Consider the following 12,409-nt stretch of genomic DNA (forward strand, 5'->3'; position numbering starts at 1 on the left):
GCTGTGGCTCATGTGGTAGAGTGCTAGCCTTGAGCTGAAGAGCTGAGGGACAGCGCCCAGGCCCAGAGTTCAGGCCCACAACTGGACCCAAAAAAAAAAAAAAAGTATTTAACTGTATACATTAAAAGACTAGAGCCACAGCCCCACTTGCTGTAGTAGAGAAATCTTGATGCTGAGTATACAGGATTCTTTCAAAAATGCTATATGAAACCAGGCACTGGTGGCTCACACCTATAATCCTAGCTACTTGGGAGGCTGAGATCTAAGGATCAAGGTTTCCAACCCAGATGGACAGGAAGGTCAGTAAGATTCCTATCTCCAAGCAAAAAGAAATAGAGCTGTGGTTCAACTAGTAGCACCAGCCTTGAGCAAAAAAAGCTAACAGACTGCATCCAGGTCCTGAGTTTAAGCCCCAGTGCAGACAGACTGAAAAAACTATGTGAAACCAGGTGCCGGTGGCTCACGCCTGTAATCCTAGCTACTCAGGAGGCTGAGATCTGAGGATCATGGTTCAAAGCCAGCCCAGGAAAGAAAGTCCATGAGACTCTTATCTCCAATTAACCACCAGAAAACTGGAAATGGTGCTGTGGCTCAAGCAGTAGAGCACTTGACTTGAGCACCCAGGCCCAGAGTTCAAGCCCCACAACCAAAAAAAAAAAAGAGCTATTTGACAATTTTTCACAATCCAGTACTGGGTTAAAGTTAATGAACAAGAATATGATTAACAAGTCATGAGAAGTATTCAGAAACATGTATATGGTTAAAGACAAGAAAACTGAGTGGCAATATTAGTCATCTTCTTGTGAAGACAGGCTATTTAAATCAAGATATGAAAGACTACAACAAGCCATCCCAGATAAGAATTCAAGTAGTAGGGCTGGGAATGTGGCTGAGTGGTAGAGTGCTTGCCTAACATCCTCAGTACCACATAAACAGAAAAAGCCAGAAGTGGTGCTATGGCTCAAGTGGTAGAGAGCTAGCCTAGAGCAAAAGAAGCTCAGGGTCAGTGCCAAGGCCCTGAGTTCAAGCCCCAGGACTGGCAAAAAAAAGAGAGAGAGACAGAGACAGAGAGAGGAATTTAAGCTAGTCTTCCAGGTCTCCTAGATTCCCTCCTCCAATAAAATCTGAAGGTTGGTGTGTTCCAGTGAACCAATGTGACTTAAGTACATGAGACTAGAGAGAAAGGAAACACCAAATCCACATGAGGTTTGTAGTGAAGGAAAGTGTGGTTTTATCTAAGTGCTAGGTTTAAAGCAAAGACAGGGTAGGACAAGATGAGGTTGTTGTTCTTTAAAGTTTTAAATACCATGCTGCCTGCTATGTGCAGATAGGCTTTGAAGTGTTACCAAAAAAAAGTGGGGGGTAGGGGAAGGATCCTTGTCATCTTGTCATAGTCCTTAAAAGAGGCGAGCGGTGAGTAAGGGGGACAGGGAGTCATGAATGTGGGACAGATGTGGAATGAAGAACTGACAGTCCCAGAAAACAGACTTAGAATACTCGAATGAGGGAAAGAGGCACGCAAGAGATAGCCTGGGTTTGGGCTTGGAAGGAAATAGAATGAGGGGAAAAAGTTTCTTGAGTATGATTTGTGGTTGTAAAAAAGGCCAAAAAACAGAATCAAAATAATATGGACATTTTTTTTAAAAAAACAAGTTTTAAATTTATAACTTCCTTTCAAGAATCAATCTTAACTATACTAAGGACTTTTGGTTTGGTAAAAAAAAAAAAAAAAAATCTCAAGAGGCTGAGAAGGTGGCTCAGTGGTAGAGCACTTGCCTTGCATGCATGAGGCCCTGGGTTCGATTCCTCAGTACCACATAAGCAGAAAAAAAAAGCAGGAAGTGGCGCTGTGGCTCAAGTGGTAGAGCGCTAGCCTTGAGCTGAAGAGCTGAGGGACAGCGCCCAGGCCCAGAGTTCAGGCCCCACGCCTGGACCAAAAAAAAAAATCTCAAGCTCACTGATTACTGTTGTCTACCACTGGGGTTAAAGATAAACTAGATTTTGATAGTTCTGTGTCTCTAAACTCAGAGGTCAAAGGAAAAAGTAAGGAGTGTGAATGAGAGAAACAAGACAGTCTAAAAAACAAATACAACAAAGTAATACAGTAAGTATTCACTGTCTCACACCAAATCAATGATTAGAAACTGTCTGCTTCTTTAATTCCACATACAATGGCCTTAAGTATTTTACAGTATTTTTTACAAAGTGGTGACTCAAATTTTAGTCTGGTCATGAAATCTCATTAGGTACCCAAAGTTATAATGAAAAATTAATGATGTTTACAGCCAACATGTAAACCAATGGTTAGTGACCTTGAGCAAATTACCATTTCTAATACTTAATTTCTTATGAATGTCAACAAAAATAATTAAGCTCAAAAATTACAAATTACAAAAATTACAAATAACATTTCCAAAGTGTCTGGCACATAGAGGGAAAATGTTCCATAAATAGAAGCTACTAAAATGTAAAAGTCCTCTAATACACCAATGCCTATTAGTTATTTCCAACTTTGGTAGCTTAGATTCTGTTTCCAGAAAAGCTGTATAAACTAAAGAGAGAATGTAACACATGAACAGAGGCAGAGAATGTAGTCACAGCTGGAGTATATGACTAGCATGCACAAGGTCCAAAGTTTAATCCCTAGCACAGTTTAAAAAAAAAAGTGCCAAGTATGGCACAATGAATAAGCAGAAACTCAAATGAATAGGGTGAAAGGTTTTATCATAATTCAGTTACTTAGAACTTAGGAATATATTTTCTCATAGAATCAATGTTTACTTCAACTTTTTTTTTTTTTTGGTCAGTTGTGGGGCTTGAACTTGGGGCCTTGGAACTGTCCCTGAGCATTTTTGCTCTACCACTTTGAGCCACAGCACCATCTCTGGGTTTTGAGTGGGTAACTGGAGATTAAGAGTCTCACAGAGACTTTTCTGCCCAGGTTAGCTTTGAACTGCAATCCTCAGATCTCAGCTAGAATTACAGGTGTGATCCACTGCACCCAGCTGCTTCAATTCTTAATAGCTCATTAAAATCATTATATAGTTACAATATAACATCTACCAATAAAAGTAGTAGGAAAACTGATAAATCACTAAAAAACAGAGAAAACTTTAAAGACTTTAAATATTCATTTATTTTGGAAGCTAGTACTTGAAGGAGAAGATTTTATGGAAAATTTCTGTGATAACTGAGAAAGAAAAATCCAAAAGCTTAATAAACTTAAAAACGTAACCGGGGGCCAGTAGCTCACACCTGTAGTCCTAGCTATTCAGGAAGCCGAGATCATCAGATCTCGGTTCAAAACCAGCCCAGGCAGGAAAGTCCGTGAGACTTTTATCTTCAATAAACCACTAGAAAACCGGAAGTGGTACTGTGGCTCAAGTGGTAGAGCGCTAGCCTTGAGCTGAAAAGGGCAGGGACAGTGCCCAGGCCCTGAGTTCAAGCCCCACGACCAACCAAAAAACAAAAACAAAAAAAACTTAAAAATGTAAATAAATAAGCTGATAGCCCTAGTTCTTTTTTTTTTTTTTTTGTCAGTCGTGGGGCTTGAACTCAGGACCTGGGCATTGTCCCTGTGCTCTTAAGCTTAAGGCAAGCACTCTACTACTTAAGCCACAGCACCACGTCCAGTTAGTTTTCTAGTAGTTTATTGGAGATAAGAGTCTCACAGACTTTCCTACCCGCAATGGCTTTGAGCCAAGATCCTTACATCTCAGCCTCCTGAGTAGCTAGGATTACAGGCATGAGCCACCGGTGCCTGGCTAATTATACTGAATTTAAGAGGCCTCTGCAGGAAGAAACTGAAGAGGAGCTAAGGCCCAGCATTACAATTTGGAAAGAAGAAAACAAAGTAATAAAAACTAGTCAGGAGAGGCCCACTGTGATTAATTCATTGGCTTAAAAGTTACAGATAATAAAAAGAGGGAAGGCAAAACAAAAGTAAATGCATCTGCATTCTACCATTTATACAAAGGAAATGTTCATGAGTTTGATTCACGATTTAAAATGTGGAACAGCAGATAATTCTAAATTGTCTTTCAAACCCTTTTTATTTTTTCTAAATTCCTGCAAATAGTTTTGTTTTCTTTTTGTTTGTTTTTCTTGTTTGCCCTAGGACTTGAACTCAGGGACTGGGTGCTATTCATTGAGCTTTTTTGCTCAAGGCTAGCCCTCTACCATCTTGAGCCACAGTACTACTTCCAGTTATATGGTGGTTAATTGGAGATAACGAGTCTGGCTGGCACAGTGGTAGAGTGCTTGCTTTGCATACATGATTTCCTGGATTCGATTCCTCAGCACCATATTGGCAGAAAAGGCTGGAAGTGGCACTGTGGCTCAAGTGGTAGAGTGCTTGCCTTGAGCTAAAGAGCTGAGGGACAGCACCCAGGCCCAGAGTTCAAGCCCCATGACCAACACACACACACACACACACACACACACACACAAAGTGTCACAGCCTTTCCTGGTCAGCATGGCTTTAAACCATGATCCTCAGATCTCAGCCTCCTGAGTTGCTAGGCGTGAGCCCCAGCACTGGGCTCCAAACAGTTTTTATGTAGATAGTATTACAGTAGTATTACTATGCATTATTAGGTAGCTATAAGGTACAACTAGGAAAAGAATTTTTTAAGATTGTATGTGCCTAAAATACTTTAGGAAAGTCGACTCAAAGTCAGTAGCCATGAAGAATGCCAATGATTTTAAACCACACACAGCAACTTTCTGCAATCTAGTAAATCTTACTGTTAAGTTAAATAATGAAATACTTTTTGAAAATGTTGATAATTCTTAAGAAATCATAATGAGATGTCACAGACAGATAAAATAAGATTTTCCATGGATTTACCTTAACCCCAGGCATTTTTGCAAAACAAATAAACAAACAACAACATCTACTTAATAAATGCTACCAGAATTGCCAATGATTGGGTATACTTGCCAGAATTTAATGGCAGAATTTAGATGTTTACAAATCAACAAATCTGAAATAATTCTGCCAGGTCCAATTAGAAACAGGGATGCAACCAGCCAAACTTTTTACATAACTGAAGAACTGCTATCCTCACTTGTTTGATTTCCAAGAAACGTACTTTATGAACTAAGTGATCACTTTTAGATCCATATTTGTCCACAGTACAAATACATAAACCTTGCCAAATTAAGTGTTCCAACGGTAGACAAGACTGCTAAATAATCAACCTGAATGAATACACAGGATTTACAGAAACATTGGTGTGGGATGCTAAAAAATCTGAGTCCCTGATTTCCAAGTATTGCAGAATTTCTCTCCTATTCACAAATTTCTATCAAATGTATACAAAGACTGATTTAATGTATAAAATTTATAAGGTTTTTAATACCTTTGCTAATCAATGACAAGCATATATGTTTGCACATCTTCTAAATTAGCAGATATGAAAGGAGAATACTTCTGATGAATGCAAGGTTTTGAAATTTAAAAGTACAACAGCCATTAAATATGCCCTTTAGTTTACCTTTAATTCCAATTTAGGATATTCAATTCTATCCTCTCACATTCTCTCTTATTTCCCCTTACAAGGGTATTATTATGATATTTAACATTTTAGGAAACGGTAAATTTTTGAAAAAAATCTTGTCAATCGTATCTTTATTTTACTCAGATGTCATCAACACACACACACACACACACACTAACTTATATTAAATCTCATCTTAAAGATTTGATAATTACTTCTTTTAATTAGCTAGTGATTTAATCTAATAAAAGCACTATGGCTAAGGTACTATTTAGAGTCCACTTTAATAATAGAATATGGTCATTCAACTGATAAATTCTTCCAATGTACCAAGTAATCAGAAACCTAAAACTATTAAAATATTATTTGCTCTATGGGAAAACTTATTACATCTTTACTCAAGCATATCTGCTGAAAGACATAGAAACCCTACCAAAGTTAATTTAAGAACTTACCAATTTCCTTTGCAATTTTGACGGCTTCATCTGCATCCTGTAAAAGCAGGAAATGAGACTCAACATTAATCCCATGAGGCATTGCACAATGTCTTTAGGGCAGTCATATATTGCACTACTGTCTCCTCTGATTCATTTAATGTTCAATTTTACAACCTTCTAACCCTTTTCATTCAGAGAAATGTAAAATTAATACCATAAGTGGAATGTAAATTCTACCTCATCATTATTATATTAAGAAACTCAAAGCAGTTTGAAATGAGCTGGCAGGAAGCACTACCAGAATCGCCAATGATGCAGTTGCCAGAATTTAATGGCAGAATGTAGATGTTTACAATCAATACTGAATCATAAATCAGACCATTAAAGCTTGTCTGCAGCCAGCTTGTTTCTGTCTCTGATATTTATTTATCATGTTTTCCTAGGTTCTGTCAGCAGGGGGAGTAGATTCTCTATTGTTTGGGAGGAACTCATTCAATTTTCCAGAAATAAAATACTAAATTTCCATTATCTATATACCAATTGTTTAAAAAAGATCCCTCTGGTAATTTCCTTTATCTAGTCTGTCTTTATCCATTCTTGTTTTTTATTTCAATTTTATTTTCCTGTTTTGGCTTCTTGGAGTTTATTTCACTTTGCCTGCTTGTTAATTGAATTTAATAAATAAAATATGTATCCCTTAGATACATATTTTATTTTTACAATTGCAAATTATTATTTATTAAATTCAATTAACAAGCAGGCAAAGTGAAATAAACTCCAAGAAGCCAAAACAGGAAAATACCTTTGCAAATAGTACAAGGTTAAGAGGTTATTGGTGTAAGGATTAGCTACTGAAAATATCAACCAATGCCACATGTAACTCAAGTAGCTAGAAAAGCAAAAACTTCCCCTAAAGCTAAGTCATTCATTGATCATTAACTCATCCTAACACAACCAACATACACTAGTCCTGACACATTTACCATATAACAATAAAGAAGATGGTGAACTCCAAGCCTCCTTCTTAAGTCAATTACTTTTGTAATTCAGTGACACTATCAATAGTATTCTGAAACCACTAACCCATGTTTGCTAAATTTTTAGAAACCTTCAAAATATTGAAGTGAAGCCTGCTGCTTTTTAAGCTTTTAAGCTAAACTACATGCTAAATGTAGAGCAATCATGTCACAATCCCTCCCTAAAGGGGTAAGGAATGTTTATAACTGGTTTAGTTATGTGTAATAAAAAAAAAATCTTCCTTAAAAGTCTTCAGTACCTAATAACATCCCCTGAATAAGGGGATGTTGGCAGGGGAAGTTGTCAGAAAAATTTAATTTCCTTTCATTAGCTAGTCTGCTCCACAAATAGGTGCTTGTTAAGTTCAAAGCAGTCCTGAAAGCGACATCAATTTTAAGTCTTTTTTTACTCTAAGTAGTCACATCTGCTAATGAGATTTCCCAAATAACAATTGTTTTCAAGTGAAGAGATAAATCTATACCTCCCACCCTACCCCCCCAAATGAAGGTTTACTGCTTTATTACACCTTGCTGTGTTCACCGACTCTACATTCTCCAAATTTTAGCTTGAAAGGATAAAAATCCTTGAAAAGGCTCATTTAAGAATGTTAGTGGTTTCCATACATTGAGTTGGAAGGTTCTTTGTTCCAGCCAGTGACAGTTATTGGAGAATACTTGCTTTTAATAGCCTCTCTGTCAGGAAGTGTTAAACCTGCCAAATGCGAACAATTAGTGCCTCTCCAACAAACTACAGGAAGACTGATGGCTGATGAAGACAGGATTATAATAAACCTAGACAGAAACTTTTCAGTATTTCTTTCAAATGTGTAATGGCATATTTGAAAAAGATAATCTGAGAGGAATTAAACTGACTGTTAAAAGTTTTGTACTTAGAAAGAAAAAGCAAGTTTTAGAGTATAATTCAAAGAATTCATTAGTCATATTTTGTCACTTCTTTATAGATACACATTACACACAATTGTCTCAAAACTTCTTAAATTTCTTTATGTACCTCAAATTTTGTGAGCTACTACAAAACAATCTTTTAACTAGACAGTATACTTACATTATTTTTTACCATGAAAGTCAACTTCTGGTAAATGAGCTCCCAAGTAAAATCAAACCATCTTCAAAACCGCCATTTCACTTGTCTTTCCTCGTACACCAAAAATTTAAGAACCAGGTGCCAGTGGCTCACGCCTGTAATCCTAGCTACTCAGCAGGCTGAGATCTGAGGATCACTGTTCAAAGTCAGTCCAGGCAGGAAAGTCCATGAGACTCTTATCCCCAATAAACCACTAGAAAACCGGAAGTGGCGCTGTGGCTCAAAGCGATAGAGCACTTGCCTTGAGCAGAAGAGCACAGAGACAGAGCCCAAGCCCAGAGTTCAAGCCCCACAACCGACCAAAAAAAAAAAAAAAAAAGGATATATTATGTTCTATTATGTACTAGACACTGGAAAATTCTACCATCAATTTCAAGAAAAACCCAGTTTTATGATCTTTCAACACATTTAGTTTCTTTACTGAATTACATAAAATTACTTTCAAAAAGATGAAAAGCTCATCATCCAGCTCCAACGTCAATGGCACTGACTTGTGATTTTGTGTAAGCTCCATGTAAGGCTATAGATGAAGTTTTAACCGAACTTTGAAACAACTGGAAACAGAACATCAATCACTCACAAAAACAGGCAACTAAAAAGTTTGGATAAAGATACCATTTCCCATATGATCCAAACAAGTCATAGATGGCATATGTTCAATCGTAATCATAGTCACAGAAACTCAGGTTAGAACATTTTTTCTAGCAAATTAAATAATGATGCTGTCCAAACATGCTGACTAGAAGGTAAATAAGCACTTCTCATATGATGGTCATAGGAAATGATGTGAGTTTTTTAAAGGTAATCATCAATATCTGCTAAAGTTTGAGAACATGTGCCTTTTGGCCTAGCAGTCTTACTTGTTTAAATCCTGGTACCACAAAAAGAAAAAAAAACAAACTTATTTTATTTGTTGGAAGTTATCCTATAAGCATTCTCACATTCATGTTGAAAGGTATATAAACAAATTCATTGTTTTCAATAAAACTTAGAAAACAATTTTTACAGGCTTTCAACAAGAAACTAATATTCCAAATGTTATCACTAAAATGGAATATTACAATGCCTTTAAAAAGAATGGTAAGTTCTACACACTCTTATTCATTCATTTAGACAGTAATCCAAAACATACTTAGCATCAACAGTACAGAAAACCTATTTCTGCCCTCACAGGAGCTTATTGGAGTCTCATAAAAGAAAGAAAATCAGGTAAACAGGGGGCTGGGAAGATGGCTCAGTGGTAGAGTGCTTGCCTTGCATGCCTGAGGCCCTGGGTTCAATTCCTCAGCACCACATAAGCAAAAAGAAAAAAGCCAGAAGTGGCACTGTGGCTCAAGTGGTAGAGCGCTAGCCTTGAGCTGAAGAGCTGAGGGACAGTGCTCAGGCCCAGAGTTCAGGCCCCACGAACGGACCCAAAAAAAAAAAAAAGAGAGAGAATCAGGTAAATAAGCAAATCAATTGAAAACTGAAATAATTATTTTGTAGCAACAGAGTTCTAACAGAAGGAATAAGAAGGGAAACTGAGACACACGACTCAAAGCATCTTCTGAAGTAATACTTGAAACCTAAGGACAAAAAAGTTCCCTGTCATAACTTGTGGAGGAGATGGGGAAAAACCAGTTGTTTAAGGATACAGGTGGATCTGATGCAACAATGAGAAGTACAAGTTGTCATGTCCAAAACGAGCTTTACAACGTCGGTGCGCGGGGAGGGGGGTTGGGGGGGGAAGGGGGTGGGAGGGAGGGGGGAAGGAGAAGGATAGGGATGGGGGGAGGGGGGAGGCTGGGAAGGGATGGGAAGGGTAAACAAAGGAGGAGGCTGCAATGCTTGATAAGAAATGTATGTATTATCCTGCCCATGCAATTGTAACCCCTCTGTACAGTATGTTCACAAATAAAATAAAATTAAATTAAAAAAAAAAAAAAAAGTTCCCTGTCATAGGAAGATTAGAGGAAAAGGATCCTACACAGGCAGGCATGTATGTGAACTCTGGTTGCAAAGGAACATAGTATGTTTACATAGAAAAAGAAAGAAGGTCCATGAGGCTAGAGCTGAAACATACTAAGGGAGCAGCAGAAAAGAGAGATGAGTAAGAGTGGAGGCATGGTCATGTTCTGGCCAGGTCTTACCAGATGTGTTCCAAAATCCCAAAGGCCTTGGTTCTATGCAGGAGAATGTTGAATCAGAATTCTGTTTTAAAAGGATAACTTAGGTGCTGAATATATTATATATGCAACATGTACCTAATATGCCTTGTGGGGGAAAAAGAATGCAGCAATACACATGGTATGACCTTACCTACATTCAAAAAGAAATATGGTTTTGAATACACATGGAAGTTTATGTATGAACAAAAGACCCATCTTAAATTACTGCTCAAATACAGAAGAGGCTGGGAGAAGGGGTGGCGAACTTTTATTTAACATTATATACTCGCAGGAACATGGTAAACCTTTTTGCTAAAAAAATACTGTAATTTCACATTTCACAGGACTTTAACATTTTACAAACTAAATTCATCTTGCTTGAAAGTATAATGATTGTTAAGGAATTACATGTTATCAAAACAAACTAGCAGACAGATGTGGTGGTATGCAGCAGTAATTCCAGCACTCGCAAGGCTGAAGGCAGGAGGATGGCAACGTACACCAGCTTGGGCTACATAGAGAGACTCTGACTAGAAAATAAAACAAATGCAAACACAACAGAACATCTTCCCAAAATCCATTTAAATTTTCATGAGGTCCCATTGTCTTAGAAACAAGTGCAAACTCCTCAGCTTGGTTTCAGTACTTAATCAAGCCTGCCTACACGGCAGGTCTCAGCCCCATCTGATCCCATCAAGCCCGTGTCCTCCACCCCAAATCTCCTTGGCCTCAGCACATCCTACTCTACTTTGCTAAGCTCAGAGAAGAACTCTCTTCTCTTTTCACAAAATCAATTAAGATTAGCCATATACAGGGCCCAGAAAACACAGAAAGAATTTTTTTAAAGCATTATCTAAGTTTTTATGTAACTCACAGGCTTGTGAAAATAAAAAAAAAAAAAAAGATGGACCTTAAATGCAACAATGAGGTACATAACAACATTCATGAAGCATGCTGACTGAAAGTAGTAAAGGGGTCATGTGGCCAGGGGGAATCTCTAAGCCAAAAATAGATGCCTAGAACACTGTATGGAGACTTGGAAAAGAGGCTAACCAAAGAAACATAGTGAAAACCACTGTTGTCCTTGGGTGGGAGGCTACAAAGTAAGGCAGGGTCTCAAGAAGGCACATCAAAAACCTGAATTCAACCTAACAGCTAGGAAGGGACAGGCCTCACCCTGACTTCATCCTTTGTTTTGTTTGTTTGTATCTTGATTCGTATGCCAGTCCTCCTGAGGGCTGGAATCACAGGCCTGAGTCAACAGATCCAGCGGCTAGCTGTATCTTAAGGATGATGAACATGCTATTTATGTATTTATTATGTGGATTGTGGTAGCTTCTTCTTTTCCCTGTCTCATTAAATTTAAGCTCTCTAAGGATTTCAATCATTGCCTCCTTGACTCAGTGATATTTTTCAAATACACTGAAGAGTGGTGAAAAATGGCACATCAACCCTACCATTACTTATTCCTGTCCAAACAAAGAATAATTCAACTAAAAGATTTCAGATAATTAAACACTCAAACAAATGACTTGATCTGAGATGAGCAAATCACAACATAGAAACAAAAAATATGAAACAATGAGACAACAAGCTATCTCAAAAAGTCAACTATCACACAACCAAGGAATTTAATGATAGTGAAGTAGATGAAATCTCAAATATTGAACTAAAAAAAAAGATGCTAAGAAGAATTAATGATTAAAGATTAAAGAAGTGTTCACTCTTTTCACTCTCCTGCAATCTTAGCCATAACAATAAGATAAGACAAAGAAATAGAAGGGAATAATTTTTCACAATACCTAACTTTAAATTATGCTTCAAAGCAATAGGAACAAAAACAGTTTGGTACTGGTATAGACTTGGACTGTGGAAGATCCAGAAATAAACCCACATAGTCAACCAATTTTCAAAGAAACTAAAATCCAGGTGCTGGTGGCTCACACCTGTACTCCTAGCTACCTGGGAGCCTGAGATCTGAGGATTCCAGTTCAAAGCCAGCCTGAGTAGGAAAGTCCATGAGGCCTTTATATCCAATTAACCACCAAAAATGCCAGAAGTAAGAGCTGTGGCTTAAGTGGTGAAGTGCTAGCCTTGAGCAAAAAAGCTCAGAGACAGCAACGACTGGCAGAAGGAAGGAAGGAACGAAGGAAGGAAGGAAGGAAGGAAGGAAGGAAGGAAGGAAGGAAGGAAGGAAGGAAGG

At 37.8% G+C, this 12,409-nt stretch overlaps 1 protein-coding gene across 1 annotated transcript in view; it reads right to left on the reverse strand.

Annotated features, from left to right (window-relative positions):
- Pcca (propionyl CoA carboxylase, alpha polypeptide) overlaps positions 1 to 12,409 on the reverse strand; it is a 301,142-nt gene that overhangs the window by 207,143 nt on the left and 81,590 nt on the right. The window contains 1 exon segment of the mRNA XM_013023003.1: positions 5,957 to 5,993. Within this exon segment, the coding sequence (XP_012878457.1) occupies positions 5,957 to 5,993 (37 nt within the window).

This window comes from Dipodomys ordii, unplaced genomic scaffold, assembly GCF_000151885.1.
Source record: "Dipodomys ordii isolate 6190 unplaced genomic scaffold, Dord_2.0 Scaffold65, whole genome shotgun sequence".
NCBI classification, from domain to species: Eukaryota; Metazoa; Chordata; class Mammalia; order Rodentia; family Heteromyidae; genus Dipodomys; species Dipodomys ordii.